This window comes from Phocoena sinus, chromosome 4, assembly GCF_008692025.1.
Source record: "Phocoena sinus isolate mPhoSin1 chromosome 4, mPhoSin1.pri, whole genome shotgun sequence".
Lineage (NCBI taxonomy): Eukaryota > Metazoa > Chordata > Mammalia > Artiodactyla > Phocoenidae > Phocoena > Phocoena sinus.
Window position 1 is genome coordinate 21,035,798 of NC_045766.1, and position 22,326 is coordinate 21,058,123.

General features: G+C 47.0%; 1 protein-coding gene across 3 annotated transcripts in view; it reads left to right on the plus strand.

The window, feature by feature from the left end:
- Window positions 1-22,326, plus strand: part of CLSTN2 (calsyntenin 2) — a 645,262-nt gene that overhangs the window by 200,409 nt on the left and 422,527 nt on the right. The window contains exon 1 of one of the 3 annotated variants that reach the window (XM_032630817.1): window positions 16,237-16,341. The exons of the other annotated variants lie outside the window; for them this stretch is intronic. Coding sequence (XP_032486708.1) covers window positions 16,311-16,341 — 31 coding nt within the window. The 5' untranslated portion in view covers window positions 16,237-16,310. Of the gene's footprint in view, window positions 1-16,236; window positions 16,342-22,326 lie in introns of those variants that run through there. 3 annotated transcript variants of the gene reach the window in all.

Here is a 22,326-nt window from a genome sequence, read left to right on the forward strand (position 1 = left end):
GGGATCTTCTCGGACTCGGGCACGAACCTGTGTCCCCTGCATCGGCAGGCAGACTCTCAACCACTGCGCCACCAGGGAAGCCCTGTTGGAAGATTTTTAATCACGGTTTCAATTTCAGTGCTTGTGATTGGTCTGTGTCTATTTTCTATTTCTTCCTAGTTCAGTATTGGAAAGTTGTGCTTTTCTAAGAATTTGTCCATTTCTTCCAGGTTGTCCATTTTACTGGCATATAGTTGCTTGTAGTAATCTCTCATGATCCTTTGTACTTCTTCAGTGTCAGTTGTCACTTCTGCTTTTTCATTTCTAGTTCTATTGATTTGACTCCTCCCTTTTTTCTTGATGAGTCTGGCTAATGGTTTATCAATTTTGTTTATCTTCTCAAAGAACCACCTTTTAGTTTCATTGATCTTTGCTATTGTTTCCATCATTTCTTTTTCATTTATTTCTGCTCTGATATTTATGATTTCTTTCCTTCTGCTAACGTTGGGGATTTTTTGTTCTTCTTTCTCTAATTGCCTTAGGTGTAAGGTTAGCTTGTTTATTTGAGATTTTTCTTGTTTCTTGAGGTGGGATTGTATTGCTATAAGCTTCCCTCTTAGAACTGCATTTGCTGCATCCCATAGGTTTTGGGCTGTGATGTTTTCATTGTCATTTGTTTCTAGGTGTTTTTTGATTTCCTCTTTGATTTCTTCAGTGATCTCTCTATTTAGTAGCATGTTGTTTAGCCTCCATGTGTTTGTATTTTTTACAGAATTTTTCCTGTAATTGATACCTAGTCTCATAGCATTGTGGTAGGAAAAGATAACTTGATACGATTTCAATTTTCTTAAATTTACCAAGGCTTGATTTGTGACCCAAGATATGATCTATCCTGCAGAATGTTCCATGAGCACTTGAGAAGAAAGTGTATTCTGCTGTTTTTGGATGGAATGTTCTATAAATATCAATTAAGTCCATCTTGTTTAATGTATCATTTAAAGCTTGTGTTTCCTTATTTTTTTTTTTCATTTTGGTTGATCTGTCCATTGGTGTAAGTGGGGTGTTAAAGTCCCCTTCTATTATTGTGTTACTATCGAGTTCCCCTTTTATGGCTCTTAGCATTTGCCTTATGTATTGAGGTGCTCCTATGTTGGGTACATAAATATTTACAATTGTTATATCTTCTTCTTGGATTGATCCCTTGATCATTATGTAGTGTCCTTCTTTGTCTTTTGTAATAGTCTCTGTTTTAAAGTCTATTTTGTCTGATATGAGAATTGCTACTCCAGCTTTCTTTTGGTTTCCATTTGCATGGAATATCTTTTTCCATCCCCTTACTTTCAGTCTGTATGTGTCCCTAGGTCTACAGTGGGCCTCTTGTAGACAGCATATATATGGGTCTTGTTTTTGTATGCATTCAGCCAGTCTGTGTCTTTTTGTGGGAGCATTTAATCCATTTACATTTAAGGTAATTATCGATATGTATGTTCCTATTACCATTTTCTTAATTGTTATGGGTTTGTTATTGTAGGTCTTTTCCTTCTCTTGTGTTTCCTGCCTAGAGAAGATCCTTTAGCATTTGTTGTAAAGCTGGTTTGGTGGTGCTGAACTCTCTTAGCTTTTGCTTGTCTTAAAGCTTTTAATTTCTCCATCAAATCTGAATGAGATCTTTGCTGGGTAGAGTAATCTTGGTTTTAGGTTTTTCCCTTTCATCACTTTAAATATGTCCTGCTGCTCCCTTCTGGCTTGCATAGTTTCTGCTGAAAGATCAGCTGTTAACCTTATGGGGATTCCCTTGTAAGTTATTTGTTGTTTTTCCCTTGCTGCTTTTAATATTTTTTCTTTGTATTTAATTTTTGATAGTTTGATTAATATGTGTCTTGGCGTGTTTCTCATTGGATTTATCCTGTATGGGACTCTGTGCACTTCCTGGACCTGATTGACTATTTCCTTTCCCATATTAGGGAAGTTTTCAACTATAATCTCTTCAAATATTTTCTGTCCCTTTCTTTTACTCTTCTTCTTCTGGGACCCCTATAATTTGAATGTTGGTGCATTTAATGTTGTCCCAGAGGTCTCTGAAACTGTCCTCAATTCTTTTCATTCTTTTTTCTTTAATCTGCTCTGCAGTAGTTATTTCCACTAGTTTATCTTCCAGGTCACTTATCCATTCTTCTGCTGCAGTTATTCTGCTACTGATTACTTCTAGAGAATTTTAAATTTCATTTATTGTGTTGTTCATCATTGTTTGTTTGCTCTTTCATTTGTCTAGGTCCTTATTCAATGTTTCTTGTGTTTTCTCCATTCTATTTCCAAGATTTTGGTTCATCCTTACTATCATTACTCAGAATTCTCTTTCAGGTAGACTGCCTATTTCCTCTTCATTTGTTCAGTCTGGTGGGTTTTTATCTTGCTCTTTCATCTGCTGTGTGTTTCTCTGTCTTCTCATTTTGTTTAACTTACTGTGTTTGGGGTCTCCTTTCTGCAGGCTCAGGTTCGTAGTTCCCGTTGTTTTTGGTGTCTGCCCCCAGTGGATAAGGTTGGTTCGGTGGCTTGTGTTGGCTTCCTTGTAGAGGGGACTGGTGCCTGTGTTCTGGTGGATGAGGCTGGATCTTGTCTTTCTGGTGGGCAGGACCATGTCTGGTGGTGTGTTTTGGGGTGTCCGTGAACTTAGTATGATTTTAGGCAGTCTCTCTGCTAATGGGTGGGGTTGTGTTCCTGTCTTGCTAGTTGTTTGGCATAGGGTGTCCAGCACTGTAGATTACTGGTTGTTGAGTGGAGCTCGGTGTTAGTGTTGAGACGGAGATCTCTGGGAGAGCTCTCACCAATTGACATTACGTGGGGCCAGGAGGCCTCTGGTGGTCCAGTGTCCTGAACTTGGCTCTCCCACCTCAGAGGCTCAGGCCTGACACCCATCTGGAGCACCAAGACCCAGTCAGCCACACAGCAAGGTACGTGGGGAGTTTCTTGCCTGTTAGGAAGTCTGAGATCTTCTGCCAGCATTCAGCAGGTGTTCTGTAGGAGTTATTCCACATGTAGATGTTTTTTTGATGTATTTGTGGGAAGGAAGGTGATCTCCATGTCTTACTCCTCCGCCATGTTGAAGGTCCTCTCTCAGATCAGTTCTGACTGCCCAACAACTCAGACAAAGTACTGAACACGTCTCAGAATCTCACAGGAACAATGTTGTTTTTTTATTCATAAAACTGAAATATTAACATTTGCTCTTCCTTTCTCCAGAGGTTTTTGTGAAGTCCAAGTGACTTCTTCCAACTCGTGAGCTGGCTTTCTGCCTCTGCATTGAGAATGGCTGAGTCTGTGAGCTGAGGGTGGGAACCAAGAGGTGGAGGGGTGGAGATGAAGAAGACAAGGGGCTGGCTTCTGCTTCCTGCCTCCCTGCAGGTTACCAGCATCGCAGACTGACCCACCTAGTTCAGTGGTTTTTATCCCTGTACTGTACAACGCAATCACCTTGAGTGCTTTAAAAACTACTCATGCCTGGGTCTCACCCCCTCCCAGAGATGCTGATGTGAGTGGTCTGGGCTGTAGCCTGGGCATCTGGATCTTTCAAAACTCCCCACGCAATCCTTTTTTAAATTAATTAATTAATTTTTGGCTGTGTTGGGTCTTCGTTGCTGCACGCAGGCTTTCTCTAGTCGCGGCGAGCAGGGGCTACTCTTCGTTGCAGTGTGCCAGCTTCTCATTGCAGTGGCTTCTCTTTGTTGTGGAGTATGGGCTGTAGGTGCACAGGTTTCAGTAGTTTTGGCATGAGGGCTCAGTAGTTGTGGGTCACAGGCTCTAGAGCACAGGCTCAGTAGTTGTGGTGCATGGACTTAGTTGCTCCTGGCATGTGGGATCTTCCCAGACCAGGGCTCAAGCCCATGTTCTCTGCATTGGCAGGCGGATTCTTAATCACTGCGCCACCACGGATTTCCCTCCCCATGTGATTCTAATGTACAACAAGGGATGAAAATGTCTACTTTACAGGGAAGCAGATATAAAGAAATATAAGTGGCATCCCATATTTAACTGGCTTTAACTCCGTCTGCATGTATTGAGTGCCTACATTTTTTTTTTTTTTTTTTTTTTTTTTGCAGTACACGGGCCTCTCACTGTCGTGGCCTCTCCCGTTGTGGAGCACAGGCTCCGGACACGCAGGCTCAACGGCCATGGCTCATGGGCCCAGCCGCTCCGCGGCATGTGGGATCTTCCCGGACCGGGACACGAACCCATATCCCCTACATTGGCAGGCGGACTCTCAACCACTGCGCCACCAGGGAAGCCCAAGGGGAACATTCTTTTAAGTGGCAGGGTCAGGATTGGAACTCAGGGCTGCCTAACTCCCAAATCTGCCTCCCTCTGCTTACCACTGTGCCTCCTGATAGGCAGTCATTGGCTTCCTGCGGTGATCTCAACCATGTCCCAGGCACCATGGAAGTGACAGGAGACCCCTCCCTAAATCACTTCAAACCTCTCTGGTCTCCATCAAGGAAGAAAACTCAGAGATACCACTCCGGTATGCAGCAAAGCAGTAGCACTAGGAGACGGCCAGTGACCCAGGGTCCAGTGGCTCCTTTCCACAGAACATCTCCAGGGTTGGGGAGGGCTGTGGGCTGCAGGGGTCCAGCAAGGCTCTTGGAGGAGGAGGTAAGTGGATCCTGAAGGACATGGTGTTCTAGGTTCTGGCCCTGCTTCAATTGCAGCTTTTATCACAGGGTGAGCCTCAGAGGATGTGAGGTCTCTGCTCCAGTTTTAATGCCCGCTCCTTGGACTATGTCCCCAATCCTGCCTCATGCCTTCTGGGTGGAGTCCTGGTGCTGGGGTCCCTACCGGTCTTGGGCAGTACTTCTCTGCTTTGTGCTTTGACCAGATGGGCCCTGTTTGCCATCAGCAGAACTGGACTGTACCAGGGATCATACTGGAGCCCCCCTGGGGGAGGTGCAGCAGGAGTGACAGGGACAAGCTCATCATAAGGGCTGCTTTAGAGGAAGCATGGCTGATGTTGGGTCTTCGAGACCCGAGTCACTATTGTTGAGTTTCGGGGAAGCTGCCTGTCTTAGGAGAATAATGGCAGTAATAACATGTGGGAGAACTGCTGGCCTGTCCAGCACAGGAAACAGCCACTAACAGAATCCCCCAGGACCTCGGAAAGTGGTCTTCAGGCTAGAGCACATGCACGGTCACTGGAGTGGGGTCGGTCAGCTCCTGGCAGCTTCTGCTACCTGGAAACCCAGCCGCTAGCCCTGCGCAGGCTTGGCAGGTGCCCCTCACGTAGCATATACTCTTCGCACAGCTGATGGGGCTTCACCCACACCCCCTGACTGTGAGGAAGAGCCTCTATGCTCCATCCAGCTCTACTGTCACAGAGGACCTTCTCTTGACTCCGTGGTGTGAGTTCTGTGGCCCTAAAAGCCATGCTTATCCCAAGAAGGGGCTCTTTTCCTGAATAGTTTCCAACCTTGCCTCCCTTGATTAAGGCAGAAACCAAAACACGGAAGAGCTGTTCCATGGGGGTAGAAGAAGATGGGACTTGGGTTCTAAAGCGCATGTGATGGCCCTGAGGTTTTGGACGCCTCACTTCATTCTTCTTGGACTCGGTTGCCTCATTCATCTGATTGATAGAGTCATTTGTGATTTCCCTAAGGAGGTGGATAGGTTAAAGAGGACACATCCTTCAGTTAGTCTTGGCATCCAGGTGTGTGTTTGCAAAGTCTCAACTTGGCTCCTGTTACTTCCTGTGTGTGTACACTGAGGATGGAGTTCATGGTTTTGTTGAGAATATCATTAGGACCAGTGGATGTAGTTTCTGGGGACAAGGGACACCTAAGAGCATGAAGCTTGCTCACAAAGGACCCCCAGCCTGAGGTGAGCCTGGAGGACCACAGGACGGTCCAGGCTGCCCAGGCCAGGGAGGACCTCTCAGTGAGAAGGTTCCACCCCAGGGGTATGAGGGAGCTGGAAGTCCTTGGAAAAAACCGAGGAGTTGTCCAGAGCTGGGCCCCCCAGACAAACCCACACCGGGTGCTAGAGACTCCCAGGTTCCATTTCCATAATTTACAGGAAGAGTCATGAGTGACCAAGTGATACACCTGAATTTCTGTGATAGTTTTTCTTCGTATTTTCAAACCCCTTTTCATGTGTTGAGTCTTATCATCATCCTGTCTTTGTGTCTGGACATTCTTGCTCAAGTAATGACGGGTCTAACGTTCTCAGGCCCTTGTGTGACCTGGAGAGGAGTCCTGAGAGGCAGGAGGTAGCATCCCAATCCTGGTTTAGCCCATTGTGACCTCAGGTAATAAGTACCTTATCTCTTCGGGCCTCAGTTTCCCTAGCTGTAAGATGGGAATAACACCTGTCCCATCCACCTCATGGGAAGTCAGAGGCGATGATGCCTTTGAAAGGGCATTGGGATGTTGTGGGCAACTTTAAACTCTACAAGTGTAAAGAGCGGCCAATCAACCTGAACTTGAATGCACCCCCACTTTTTGCTAATGTCGTGACCACTGAGCTCCCAGAGCTCCATTTTCTCATCTGTCTGATAAAGATAATAATCCCCTCGTCACAACAGGACCATTGGGCTGCTATGAATTATGATAACGTGTGTACAGCATCTAACAAGTGCCTGACATAGTCTACAAACCCCAAACAGCAGCAGCTGTTGTGATTATCATCATTAGAGGGATTCTAATCTTCACAGATATGAATACAGGTAATTTTGCCAGGTAGACCCAATTCTTTCATGGAAATCCCTTCCCTTCCCTTTCACTATAATGGTTCTTAGTACCTCTGTTTACATCTAGAATCAGCCTTGCTAAGCCTTCCTGGGCCCTGGATGAAGCACATCTTCTAGAGCTCGATGGCTCACTCTCTCTGCATTTCACCCTGTTCTGTCATTTGAGGGGAGAAGCTTCTGTGTGCTGGCTGTGCCCATCACCCCACAAGGCAGGACAGGCTTCGGTCAGAAAGCCTAATGGTTTGTGTAAGAATTCAGGATGCTCTGATAGCATATTTCCAATGGCTTGTTTGCCTGAGATCTTTGAAGGAAGCTTGCAGAAAGACATGTTAGGATTCCAGCTTTCCTAACCCACGAAGGTACATGGAGGGTGCTATGCTAATTGGCATGTCTGCCGTCTCCCTCCCAGAGTGCCTTTGTGCTGGTTGTCAGCTTCCGCTTGGTAGATACTAAACACTGTGAAAGTGAATGATATCATGACTGGCAACTTAATAGATGTCTTTTTGAGCTGCACGTGCTCCCGTGTGCTCCCGCCAGATAAAATTAACAGAAGCCTTCAAGACCGCTCTTTTCAGGCTGAGTCTTGAGAGAGAGAGAGTCTTGTTAGCAAGAGCCTCCCCACTCACGTGAAAGGCAGGGAACTCAGCCTGATTGGAGATTAGGGGATGGATGCTTGTCAACGGGGCTGCTGCCTGACTCGCTGGAGAACTGACATCTTCCCAGGTCTTTCTGATAACAGGTAAAAATTATGAGGGGTGGAGACAAATAGGACTCCTGTTAATGTGAGCAGGCCCCCAGATGAGGCTTGATGTTAAAAGTCGTCACCTTAGGAGATGGCACACTTTTTCGGATTACATTGGAAGTACTTAACATGTCTTTTCGTTTCTTGTTTTTAGGTTGTCTTCAGAGTCCATACAACCCCAAATCCCAAAGTCGTGCAGCTCGGGTTGGCTAGATTAGGCTCAAAGCGCTACTTGCTCTGAAAGTTAGTGATGCTGGGCTCTTTTTTTTTTTTTTTTAGCTTTATTGAGATGTAATTGATATACAAAAAAACCACACACATGTAATGCGTACATCTGATGATACCATCACCACAATCAAGGTGCTAAATATATCTATCACTGCCAAGAATTGCCTTATGTTCTTTTGTGGACTTTTTTTTTGTAAGAACACTTAACTCAAGATCTATCCTCAACATGTTTTAAAGTACACAATACAGGATTGTTAACTATTGGCCCTGTGTTGTACAGCTAATCTCTAGTTCTAGAGATGGCTCATCGTGCATAATAGAAAGCTTCCACCCACTGAAAAACAAATCCCCATTCCCCCTCCCTGCAGCCCCTGGCAACCACCATTCTATTTTCTCCTTCTATGAGTCTGACTAATTTAGACACTTCATATAAGTGGAATCAGTCAGTATGTGTCCTTCTGTAACTGGCTTATTTCACTTAGCATAATGTCCTCTAGGTTCATTCGTGGTGTCGCAAATAGCAGGATTTCCTTCCTTTTTAAGACTGAAAAATAGTGGATAAAGAAGATGCACTGGGCCCCGCCCCACACTACCTTGCATCACACTAAACCGTTTTCATTCACCCAACAGGCGACACATTCACCTGTCTCTGGGCCTTTACATGTGACTTTTTTTTTTGCCTGTAACAACTTCCCTTTCTTTGGGGGCTTGATAATTCCTTGTCATCTTTGAAGGGTCATTTCAACTCTTATCTTCCATGAATGAGGTTCTCAACTCCAGTTTTCCCCCAAGAAGACCACTTCCTGCCCCTGCACCTCTGCAGCTCCATGTCCATTCCTTGGTAGTTTTGTCATCTTGGAAGAATTGAGTTATGGCATCGTTCCCCACACTGTGATTTCTTTTAGATCAGAGGACAGATCTTCATCAGAACTCTGTAACCCAGCCTCCAGTGGAGCATCCATTACATGGTGTCAGCTCAGTAGATATTTATTCAAAACTCTAGACAGCGAGAAGCATGGGTAGGTGGGAAGAGTTCAAGCTCTGACATGAGGCAGCCCTGATTTTGAAACTGCACAACGCAGACTGGAACTTGAACCCATGGGCCAGGAGTTGAACCCAGCCTAAACCCAGATTGGGACTTGAATCCACTGTCTTTTAATTAAGATCACACACCTGGTCTCAGGACTTAAAGAAGCTCAGGTCCTTGCTGCCTCGTCGCAGAAAGAATTCAGTGAGAGACAAAGTGATAGATACAAAGTGGATTTATTTAGAGAGATTCACATTCCATAGACAAAATGTGGTCCATCTCAAAAGGCGGGAGCGGCCCTAGGGAATGGGGTCGTCTCAGAAAGTGAGAGTGGCCAAGGGAGAGCGTGGGCCATCTCAGAAGGTGAGAGGCCCCCAAATATGGGGTGGTTAGTTTACGGGCTGGGTAATTTCATCTGCTAATGAGAGGATTATTCCAATTATTTGGGGGAAGGGGTGGGGATTTCCAGGAATTGGGCCACTGCCCACTTTTTGGCCTTTTATGATTGGGCTCAGAACTGTCATGGCGCCTGTGGGTGTGTCATTTAGATGCTAATGTATTACAGTTGGCGTATAAAGAGGCTCAAGGTCTACTGGAAGTTGAATCGTCTGCCATCTTGGACCTAGTTGGTTCTAGCCCGTTTATGTCATATCCTCAAGGCCTACGTCATTCTTTTAGAGGTTGTGCCCTGCCCCTTCCCTCCTGGTTCAATTTCACCTTCCTTCCTGGCCCATAGGAGTGGGGAAGCCACAGGGAAACCCTCAGTGTCTCTGAGCCTACTGTCTCCTGATCCATAGGAGAGAAAATGATTCCTAAAGGTGTGGGGTTTCTAGGAGAAATGAACGGCATGGGCCAGGTGCTCTGCACAGCACATACAGGCTGCGTAAAGCATCTGCTGGAAGGATCATAGCTCCTCAAGGCAGTTCTCAGAAAGAAGCTATCCAAATGGTTCCAGCAAGGCTGAAATCTCTGGAATAAGTACATAGGCTCTCAAGGGACTACTTGGAAGAACTCTCTCTCAGTGGTCCGAGCAGGCGCTGGTGTTTGATGAGAAATGCAGCTTTGCTTTCCGCTAGCCAAGGCTCACGATCAAACAGTGTCCTGCCCAGGGCTGCCCCAGGTCTGAGCCCAAGAGCCCTGGTGGCAAATTCTAACACATTTCCAGCTTCATCTGCGAGCTCTGTTCAGCCTTCTGCAGTTTAACAAGTTCCAGGGAAGATTCCAGTGTCTCTTCCAAGCATAGGAAAGTTCCTTGGGTTCAAAGAATATCATTCCTGGAGCTGGCAGAATGATCGTTCCGACACATCCCGCCCACGTGGGACAGATGGCGTTACAGAACATTTTGTCCGCTGAAAACCATTGCCCATGAGTGAGATTGCCTGCCATTTGAAAACACGTTTCCAGAAGAAGCCTGCTTTGTTTCTGGGAATTAGTTAGAGGGGCTTGGACGTGCAGTGCCAGAATGCTTGGAGCCACAGTGCAGACTCTGGGAAGACCTTTCCCCAGGACCCCCTGAACCCACCTGTCTACTCCCTGGTGAGGTATAATTTCCTGTGATCCCTGCTGGCTCAGAAAGCCTGTTGAAAAGTACACGCCAAGGGGCACAGAATCCATTACAGAAAAGAAAATAAACAAAACTGGAGACAAGTGGACTTCAGTAAGTTCGACTAAGCATATGATACCTTACAGTAGCTGGGATGCCCTAAAATCACGGAACGCACCGTAAGGGAGGAAGGATCTAACTGCAGTTAAGTGTACGACACAGGTTGTTTTTATTAGGAAAGGGGTATTACAGAAATAGCAAAAGTTCAGCTGAGTGTTGTTAGCATAGCGCCGAAAAGCAGAAGGACGAGACGGCTCGAAGCAAGAGGGTGAGCCACAGCACAGCACCCAGGAAGGTGAAATGAAAGGGTTTCGTGAAGCAGGCGGTGTGTGGAGACGAACGGGCAGCGCTTCTCCTCCTCCAAGGCTCCTTGAGGTTTTGCTAAATAAAGCATGTAGGTAATTCAGAGGAAGTTCAACCGGGGGAAACGAAAATTCGACAGGAATGGGTGTTGCACCTACAAAGCGGTGAAAGCACTCTAGTAAACATTTTACTGGCAGCACATAGAAGAAAATATCTTAATCCAAAAGAGTGATGGTGCTGGCGCAGGAGAGTTTTCGCGTGCTGGGACGCAACAGTGAGGGAGACACGGATGGTCAGCTGGGATGTTTACGTCAGTCTCGAACTGAGACTTTACCCACAGTGATATTATCCTCAACGGTCTCCTCCATCCCTCCAGCAATAGGCCCAGCTGGGAATGCAGCCCCCTTAGCAGAACCAGTCCTCAGGCACCTGTGCATTTATTCATCAACATTTACTTAGTACCTACGCTGTGCCAGACTCTGTTTCCGGTGCTGGATGTAAAGAGACAAGGTAAGCACCTGGCACCGTGAAAGGAACTTGCTGATTGTCAATCTTTTGAGCGAATTAATGATTGAATGAGTGAATGGACAGATGTATGGGTGGATGAGTCAGGGCGTCTGATACTCTGTTTCACTAGCGGAGGCCAGGGTGTAATAGATGGAAACAAGGCAGTTCAGCTGAACTGTTTGCATGCACTCATAAGAGTCTGTGCAGGATCCAGTGGGCACCCTGGGGAGGCGGTTGCTCTCCCTGGGAAGTCAGGGAGCGTGTCCCACAGGAGGACAGAAGGAGTCCTGAGGCAAAGCCTTCTAAGAAGACCCTCCTGTCCCCTGGCCCCCCTTGAGAGGGCCCTTGGTCTCCAGGAATGGTTCAGCTTCTCTGCTGGATCCTTGGCCCTACTGCTTGCATGGGTTGCCCCTTGCCCACTCATTCAGTCTGTTTATGGCCACTCTGGGGTGACCGACACACCGAATCCTGCCCTGATGTTGGGCCCATGGGGTTGACCCACACTTCCCATGGATGTGACAGGGTCCCCTGCAACATGACGAGGGGGTAACTTGCTCACTTTATTATTTTTTTTTATTGGAGTATAGTTGCTTTACAATGTTGTGATAGTTTCTGCTGTACAATGAAGTGAGTCAGCTATATGTATGCGTATATCCCCTCCCTCTTGCATCTCCCTCCCACCCATCTAGGTCACCACAGAGCACCGAGCTGAGTTTTGCTTTTTTTTTTTGCGGTGCGTGGGCCTCTCACTGTTGTGGCCTCTCCCGTTGCGGATCACAGGCTCCAGACGCGCAGGCTCAGCGGCCATGGCTCACGGGCCCAGCCGCTCCGGGGCATGTGGGATCTTCCCGGACCGGGGCACGAACCTGTGTCCCCTGCATCGGCAGGCATACTCTCAACCACTGCGCCACCAGGGAAGCCCCTGAGCTTTGCTTTATAGCATGTTCCCACTAGCTATCTATTTTACACATGGTAGTGTATATATGTCAATCCTAATTTAAAAATCATCCTGTGTTAGGGGGCAGTGAATGTATCTCATTCCAGAATCATCTAGAACTCATAAAAGAGGATCACAGTAGAAACAAACAGGTGAGTGAGAAAGGACAGAATTAAAGAGGAGTGGAGAGTCCACTGGTCACGTAGTGGCTCCTGACCCCCCGCTGTGGCCCTCTGAGGGACGCGGGGCTGCCTCCAACCCTGCCGGGACTACATAAGGTCTGCTTCTTCCAGATGGAGGCTGAGTGGGAGGGTAAAGAGTGAGTATTGTCACAGGCCACCAAGGAACGCCCAGAGAACCCTCACTTAGCTGGAGAGGTGGGGTGGACGTCGTCTTTTCCCTAAAGCCTTTAATTGCTAACGACTTTGAGTGGGATTTGTTCAAGTGATTCTTTGTGTTCAAACTCTTTTTGTTCAAAGTCATTACTCACTGTGGTTCCTCTGAATATTTGAGACGGCTTAGCCTGGCATATTCCCCATCATGGCACTTTATAAATGTTCACGCTGATTAGAACTTTTATTTTTCATAATGACCCTCTAATGTAATGATAACACAAGTAATAGTCCATATCTAATGTCTTCTTGTCCAAAGGCTGAGGGAATTCATTTCGTGTATTTAGTGCCGAACTCCTAAAGGAAAACTGTTTAAGCCGTTGCCTTCACTTATGCATTTTTATGAATCTCTGGATAATAAAAGGGAATGGCTCGTCTGGAAAGTCGGGAGAAAGGGAAGATGTTCAGGTCATTTGTGATGGCCTTTTAGATGATCTAAACACCGTTTCCTTATCACAGAGCTGCTCAGAAACATCAGGTTCTAGGCCAATGACGGGACCAGGAGACTCTGAGTGTGAAGCTGGGGATTTTGCAATACCTGCGTCTGTTTCAGATGCAGTGGCACTAGGCCACTGGACTCTGGGTGGCCCATAAGCAGGCCATGGGTGCAGCTGGCTGCTAGTGGGCAGGGGTTTATTGTGGGAGTGTGAGAAGGGTGTCCTCCTCCAAGCCAGAGAGGGGAGAGCCCAGGAACCCGCTGAGCACTCCAGAAAGACTGGGACCCCCCTCAGGGAGACTGAGAAAGGTGGAGGCTGCCCATTTCTCACCAGGCTGCCCTGCACATCCTGAGACTTTTCTTTCATCCTGAGCCCTTCACCCCTTAGTGATGCCCTGTCCTGGCATCCCTCTTCCCCATCTGTGTTATTTTGTGTGTATTCCCCAAAACCTGCTCTCAGTAATACCTCGAGGGTGAATAAATGCAGCTCATGGGTCCCCTCTCCCGGGGTGCATTCACGTTAAGTGTGCAATGAAAAACTTTGGGTGCAGGAAAGTGGATTGCAGACTGGGAGAGAGCTTGGTCTGAGGAAACTTTCGTGTCACCGGGATCATCTTGAGGATAAGGAAACACGACTTCCACCTCACCCATGAGAAAGCTTGACAGATAAAATACCAGACGCCCAGTTAATTTAATGTCAGATAAGCAGCAAACGACCTTTTAGCAGAAGTATGTCCCAGAGATTGCATGGACCTACTGATACTAAATTAATCATTTGTTGTCTATCTGAAATTCAAAATTAACTGGGCTTCCTGTATTTTTATTTAAGTTAATCTCATCCATGAGTCCTAGACTTGGTACAATCTCCTGGGGTCCTGAATGTGGCTTAAAATGCTACCCAGTCCCAGCAACAGAGGTACAGGTGAGTAGACATAGTGGTCCAGTCCACTTGTGCCCAGACTGATCCGACAGTGGTGCTTCTGCCTGCATCCTCCTGGTTATTTCAGGGAAGAGGAGGTCCTTCTGGTCTATTGTAAGCCCAAGATGTAGGAGAGGGGGCACTTTGAGCCCCTACCCACTTGCTTGGGAGGAATGAACACAGTGACACAGGTATAAGCTGTGAAATCAGAACTGAGTTCAAATCCACCTGTAGAACTTTAGTCGCGGGATACTCTCTCTGTGCCTCTGTTTCTCATCTGTGAAATGGAGATGACATCTACCTCTCAGGCTGTTGTGATTTTCCAAAGTAAGATATGGAAAGCAGCTGTGTAGTGAACCCCACGATGTGCCCCAGCTGCTGGGAGAACGCTTGGCAGAAACAGCTTCCAGCTGTCAGCCCCTTCAGGCCCTGCCTCAGCTGTGAAGAGTCATATTGGCCAAAGTTAAATCCCTCTCAGGGGCCCTCATCCAGTGATTGATGAATGCAAGAGCCTAAAGGCCTGCGCATCTCAGCTCAACCCCGGATAACGCAGAAAGGGCCATTCAAGCTCTAGAGCATCGCTGGTGGGTCACTGAGCCTGCATCAGTTCTCCCTCTGCCATTCCTGCTTCCATCCCTTCTCTTCCACAGCTGTGACCCCAAGGCCACTGCTGATGAAATACCCTGCACAGTAAACTCTGTCTTAGAATCTGCTTCCCAGGGAACCCTGCCTGCCACAGCCTGGTACCGTTCCTGGCACGTAGGATAGGTGCTCAACCCATGGAAAACACGGACAACAACAACCCAAGAATGGCAACAGCAGAGTCAAACATACAACATGGACCTAGTTGTACATGGCAGCTCCTGCACCTTCTTAGAAAGGGCTTCCTTGCTGGCGGTGATGTCATTTGACATTAGATTGTGATCAGTGCAAGACCCATGCCTGCCCCTGTGCCTCTCTTGGTGGTCGACATGGGCCTGGAAACACAGCAGGTGCTCAGTAAACGCTTGGGCAACACTTAGTGGCTTGGCCTCAGAAGATCAATGGAGCAGTAGACTTCTAGGGGACAATCATTTACAGATGTGAATAGCTTCAGGAGCGTTTGCTTAAGTGTGTGTGGAAGAGATACATGAGTGGTTGCAGTAGGAAAGTGTGGGGTTTGGGGATACCCTTGGTCCATGAAATAAGGTCATGAAGGAAGAGTGATGGATCCCCCAGAGACCCTAGGAATTGGTGGGAGAGAAGCTCTGGGCTACAGGCAGGGCTGGAGAGAGAGCAGGCTACACCCAGGAAATGGGAATTAGCTCAAGGCGTCCAGGGGGCTAAGCAATGAGCAGAGGTCAGAGGCACATGGAGATTATAGAATGAGAAGCCTGTGTGCCAGGCTAGGGAGTGTGACCTTTATTTACAGGGCGACGGGGGCTCTTAGAAGGAGGGGAGCAGGGAGTGGGGTGGTCCAACCTGCATTTTACAGGCCACTCTGCCTTCAGTAGGGAGGATGCCTAGGTAGCGGTTTGGCCTAGGTAGTGGGGCTGGAAAGCAGACACACAGGAGACTTTTCTGTGAGGGACGTTATATACAATAAATACGGTAAAAGATGAATTAATGGATGAGAGAGAAGGGAGCCATGGAGGTAGATATCCAGGGTCTTCCCCTTCCCTCACCACTCTGTCTACCCAGCTCATCATCGCAGGACCCAGCTGAGGTCCAGCCCTCACCTCCTGAAGGTCATTATTGACCTCCCCTTCCTCTGAAGTTACTACAAAATTACATCTGAGCTACCCAATCACACAGTGAGAATTCTGAATCCTGTTTTCATTTTCTTATGTTATTGGGAGCTTCTCCAAGCAGAAGCTGCCCTTATGTTCCTAAGCCTCTCACCGTTGTGGAGCACAGGCTCCGGACGCGCAGGCTCAGCGGCCATGGCTCACGGGCCCAGCCGCTCCGTGGCATGTGGGATCTTCCCGGACCGGGGCACGAACCCGTGTCCCCTGCATTGGCAGGCGGACTCCCAACCACTGCGCCGCCAGGGAAGCCCTCACCTGTCCCTTTTGAAGAGTGGGCCCTCCAACAACCTCAAAAGGTCTTGACATGTATCCTCATGGGATCTTGTATTTCTCCTTCTCAGCACAGATGCCAATTTAATTACCAGTGTACTTACTTAGTGCTGTACCTCCATTGTCCCTCCCACATACAGTAGTTACTCATTAAATAAATCTTTGTGGAATGAAACTGTTACTTGTGGCTTCCACCATGTACATGGGCAATCAGTGTTCACATTCCATTAGTCCAGATGGATGTGTGGGTGGAAACTATGTTGAAAGTTGTTTCCAGGGGGTTGAATCTACTCTCTCTTTCAACCCCCAGGATGAAGCAGCCCCCGTATCATAAAGCTACGCTTCATAGCTAGTTCCCTTCCCTTGTGCTGTAGGAAATCCCATTTTCTCCCACTCCATGCTTAGTGGAGTTGGAGGCAATCTACATATCCAAGACATAAATGCTTCATGAATGCAGCAGATACCGAAAGAGAGCCTGGTAGGTACAAACCCTGGGGACATGCTCTGGAGCCAAGGAGTGTCCCCACACGCACGAACTCCAGCTCAAACATTCCCAAAGGAAGCCTGATCCACCTGTGACTGGAGCCACATGGGCTTTGGAGCTTGGGTGCCTTCCTGGTGTATGTGGCGTCTCTGAGAGGTTGGTTTATGAGGATTTCAGAATTGCATGCCAAGGCATGATGTGGGGCTTTTGCTAAACTCCTGTAGAGGAAGAGATGGGGTTTCGGCCTCTACTGTTGAGAGGGGAGGGGGGATCCTGGCACCTTGTAACCTACATGACCCCTCTCAGCTCCATTTCTGGACCCTGTCGCTCACACTGTGTAGATGGAGGCTGCCTTATAAAGACGTAGGGGCGGGGCTTCTCTGGTGGCGCAGGGGTTGAGAGTCCGCCTGCCGTTGCAGGGGACACGGGTTCTTGCCCCGGTCCGGGGGGATCCCACGTGCCGCGGAGCGGCTGGGCCCATGAGCCATGGCCGCTGGGCCTGCGCGTCCGGAGCCTGTGCTCCGCAACGGGAGAGGCCCGCGCACCACACACACACACACAAAAATGTAGGGGTGGAGGAGCAGATGCACCCGCTGGCACAGGGAAGACAAGGGGCTGCCAGGCACTTAAAAACACGTCACCCTATGCAAAAGCATGGGGATGCTCTGCCTGTGATCATGTCACTCCTCAGGGCTGGAGCCGCCTACCTGTGGCGGGAATGTGGCTGGAGCTTGGAGCTTCGGCATTCTGCCCAGCTCAGGCAGTGGGTGCTGTGGAAAGAGCTATGAGGGCTGGGTGTACCTGTGTATATTTAGGGGTCGTGTTTAAAAAGGAAATCACGGGCCACCCTGGTGGCGCAGTGGTTGAGAGTCCGCCTGCCGATGCAGGGGACACGGGTTCGTGCTCCGGTCCGGGAAGATCCCACATGCTGCGGAGCGGCTGGGCCTGTGAACCATGGCCGCTAAGCCTGCGCGTCCGGAGCCTGTGCTCCGCAACGGGAGAGGCCACAACAGTGAGAGGCCCGCGTACCGCAAAAAAAAACAAAACAAAACAAAAAAAAAAAACGGAAATCATGGCACAGGTGAATCAGAGAAGTCATTCTCAAAATCATCACCTTGCCCCTGAATTCCTTCTCTGAGAGCCTCATTCTTTGGAGGTTAAAAGGCCTTTGGAGTTCTCAGATTCTCTTTGGATGAAAATGAGAGGCTTGAGATAGAAAGAGTCTGAGTATCATCCACCAATGGAGGGTGATGGTGGATGCCTGGGGTGCCATGGGGAGGGCGATCAGAGGGCTGTGATATCAGCCAGGGAGGTGGAAGAGAACACCGTGTGAGGAATGGGGCTTCCGGAGGGAGCTGAGCTGAGCCAGGAAGGTGCTCGACAAGAGGGGGCCCCATGTCAGAAAGACACTTCCCTGACCTCACTGACAGTCATGATGGGTGCCAGTTTATTCACTGACTGGGCATGTATTTATCAGAGCCTATAGTGGGCCAGACACTGTCTCAACTCTGGGGAAACAGTGATGGACAAAACAGGGCATCCATTCCACAGGGGCCAGACAGACAATCACAGAGTCAAGTCTTACAGAAGGTGTGATCCCTGTGATAGAATGATTAAAGAGTGGGTTATGGGGGCAGGGAGAGACAGTTGAGATGAGGTCTTCAGGAAAGGGCTCTTTGAGGTCTGAGCTGAGGGCAGAGTTATGGGAAGCAGCTAGTCATGCTGTTGGGGGAAGCCATTCCACACAGTGGGAACAGCTAGTGCAAGCACCCCAGGTAGGACTCGGCTTGGTGAATTTGAGGAATAAAAAGGAAACCAGTGTGGCTGGTGTATTGTGGGGGAGGAAAAGTGATGCGGGATGAGTCAGGACTGGGCCTCATAGACCATGGGAAGAAATTTGAATTTTATTTCAAATGAGATGGGCAGATTTGAGAGGGTCTAAGCAGAAATGGCCATGGCTGGCTTCATGATCAGGTTTTCTCTTTGAAACCGTCGCTCCAGAAGCTCTGTGGAAAAGGGATTGTAGGGGAGAAGAGTGAAAACACAAAGATAAAGTTGAGAGTTCTTGCAGAGGTTCAGGCAAGGAATAATATTGGCTGGGCATAGGATCTTGCCAAATAGAAGGAAGAGGTCTTCCACATTCTACTGTGTTGGTGTAGAAATGGCAGAACCTGTGATGGACTATGTGTGGGTGTGAGAGGATTGCTGGTTAGGAAAAGGTAGGGATCAAGCCTCTCCTGGGGTTTTTGCTTGAGCATCAGTAATGGTGCCATTTTCTGAGATGGTGCCCCTTACGTGAGGAGCAAGTGTGGGAAGGAAATCAAAAGTTGCCTCTGTTCCCAAGTGTCAGCCAGAGGGGAGGGCTTCCTGAACATCTGAATGGGGATAGTAGATTATACCTGGTCAGGGACTCATCTGTAAGAAATGAGCAGGTAACTCGGATTCAAAAGCTGAACATCCTTGCCCTTCCTTTCTCCCAAAATTAGGGGCTGGGAATTAAAATACCTGGGCTCTGAGGCCATGCCTTCCACGGGCTATTCCTGTGGAGTGTGGGGATACTGGGGGACGCTAAGACTCCTGGGAGACATGGGGTTGTTCTGACTGCTGACTTGGGCTTGAGGAGGCCCTAGGGCTTCGGCTTTGTAGAGTCACACGTAGACTGCATGATGGTATGAGACACTTCCACCCAACCTTTTCTTTCTTTTCCCTGCACTGGGATTACATTTGCACCAAGGTCGAATCTGCATTTTCTCTCATAAAATTCTTGCACATTTAATCCCATCTTGGGTCTTGGTATCGGCTTCTTGGAGGACCTGGACCAGTAGACCTTGCTGACATCAGAAAGGACAAGGGCCATATTAACCCTACCAGTTGCCAGCAGGGCAGCAGGGGAGGTCTTGCCCGTGCCCTGTGTGAAGTGGATTGAGTTCTTGGAAACACACAATGGGAGCAGCCATCACTTTTGAGAAATTCAATCCTCATTTTTAAAAAAGGATATGCAAAAGTGATATTGAGGATTAACATATAACATTTTTAATAAATATCTCCATTTTCACTCATATGCAGCAAACCAAATAATACACTATCAGTAGCACAATACCCATCTGAAATTCACTATCATGAGCTCTGCACAATTAAGTCCATGCATCATTTTGTGCTCATAAAAATCTTGTAGACTTTTCCAACCCTAAATCAGTTCATTGCTCATACATTTGTGTGTTTTGTAACCTATAATAACGTATATCTTGTTCCCCACCAAATGTCCTGTGACAATCTGTTTTCATGAGTCAGAGTTACTTTCCTCCTGGGACCTTCTCAATTCCATGGAATTCCATGGAATTCTCATTCCATGCTGAACTGTTCTAGGCTGGTGTTTATCTTCTGCCAATGTCCTTTACCTATCTGTCCATACATCCTCTTTGTTTTTATTTCCTTATTTCTTCCTTGTTCAGTTATCCCCAGAAGTAATGTTGGTGTATGTGGAAACCAACGTTCTCTTGATCAACCAAAGTTATTCAGAAGTAAATATGTCCAAACCAGATATCTTGGTTAAGAGAACTTATAATTGGTGAGGAATAGTGATTCCATGCAGAGTGCTACGTGGGTCTTTGTGCAGATAATTGACAAAAGCAGTAAGAGCATATTCATTTATTGATCTTTTAATCACATTTGTTGGGCACCTGTCACGTGCCAGACCCCAGACTGCTTAGAAATTGTCAGATCAGGGATCCCAAAAGTTTCTTTTGAGAAGGATGCCTTAAGCATTGAGAGACTCTTCCAGCTGCAAAGACCTGTTCTATTTACCTTTAGGAAAAATTGACACCTTTAGCAGTGGAGTTACCCTCTAAAATTGCTAAGATCATGATTTCTCTGTTGAGATGCAATGGTTGCCTCCCAAACACTCTGAAAATTCAGAGTCCAGATTTATTTCAGAAATTCATCATGATGCTTTTAACCTTTGATGCCTTTTGCAGGAATGGTATATGGAGTTTGTGTCTTTTTATGGTGGTGTCTCCAACCAGGTTGCAAGTGATATAAGGACTGTGATTTCAGACAGTTATTCTCTTGACAGCACACGCTCAGGTTCATACAGCAAGAGAGGAAGTTCCTCTTGCTTTTTTCCAGAAAAATCAGCATGGCAAAAATTAGCTACACGACATTACAACAAGTGATGTGCAAACTAATTCAACCAGTTGCTCTTCTTTCACAACCAGAACGAGAGAAAGGACTGATCTTGTCACCATGTTGATGGACTTTCCCCCAACAAAGATGAATCTAAGAATTGATTATGTGAGCCTGGCCTTGACAACTTTAGACATCCTTTCTTTCCCTCCCTCAACTCTGTCTCTTTGTTCACTCTCCCCTGTTCCTCTGCTCACACCTTTTCTCTTTATTCCTACGTGAGTAGTATGTACGATGTTTTAAGTCCTTTGCCAGGTTATACAGCAAACTGTTTGGTCTCAGAACATTTTAACATTCTTAAATATCATTAACAACCCACAAGCTTTGGTTTTTGTGGATTTTACCTATTGCTCTTTATTTCCTTAGTAATTACAGCTAATAAAATGTGATATATATATATATATATATCTTTATTAATTCAGTTAAAAATAATTTAAAAACCTATCACGTATTGATAAAAATAGAGCACTTTTTATTAAAAATAACTATATTATCCAAAATCTTAAAATAATGAGGAGAGTGCCCTTGTTTTACCTTTTTGCAAGTGCCTGGCTGATTAGAAGGCAGATGAATTCTCAGAACTCTTTCTGGACTCTGTTGTAATACCTCTTATACAGCCTCTGGAAAACTCCTCCCGAGAGAATGAGGACAAAGACAGCAAATACAACCTTAGTACTTTCATGAAAATAGTTTTCACCTTGTGAACCCCTCAGAGAGGGTCTCAGGGACCCCTCAGGGTTCCTGGGCCGTACTTTGAGAACTGTTGTGCTAGGGCTAGAGATACAGGCATGAAAGACCCAGCATCTTTACCCACCATCTGGTAGCGGAAAGACACAAAAGGATATTTACAGCCCGGTTTAGTCCTTGATGTGCTAAGGATAGGCAGGGGGCTATGGTGGGACAAGGAAAGAGCTAATTCAGTCTGCGGGGTGTCTTTAGGGATGGAGAGGAAGGGGAGGGTCAGAGAATGCTTTCCGGAGTCAGTGGTGCGGAGCTGAGCTGAGCTGAGCAGGTGGGAGTGCAGATAATTCAACGTGAATACAAATGGAACCACCTTGTCTGATACCCTGATCAGGGTTGATTATGAGGGTGACCTAGGGCATTTGGCTTTCAGCTTTATGATGATTTTGTGTGTTTGGTGGTGGTAGAGGGCAGACTTTTCTAGCCTATCCTCTACCTCTGCTATCCTACAACTTCCCAGGAAGGAGCCAGAGCTGGAGAAATGCAGATAACAATCCACATAAATAAGAAGTGAAATTGACCTGCCAGTGCTTTCTTTCTGAAGCACTGAGAAACAGGTGAGCGTTCTGCAGTGAGTATACTGTAAACCGGATAATTGCCATTCGTTGTTCTGAACACCTTGGGATCTAAGACATGAAATGGAATTTGCAATAAAAATGTATCTCACATTTACTACCTTCTAGAACAAAGTTGATAGCAAAAGCCACAAAGGTTTTATTTATTAGTTTGCCAGTAAAGAAACAGGAATTTGGTGTGTTTCTGTCCGAGGTTAAAAGGAAGTTGCACTTTCACATCCAATCTTCTCACTCATTTTGAATATAATATTTTAAAAGATTCTTCAGTGAGTGTGATATTTAGTTTTATGTGTCCATTTGGCTAGGCTATAGTATCTAGTTATTCAATGAAACACTCATCCAGGTGTTGCTGTGAAGGCATTTTGGACATGTGGTTAACATCTACAGGCAATTGTTTTAAGTAAAGGAGATGGTCCTCAATAATGTGGGTGGGGGCTTCCCTGGTGGCGCAGTGGTTGAGAGTCCGCCTGCCGATGCAGGG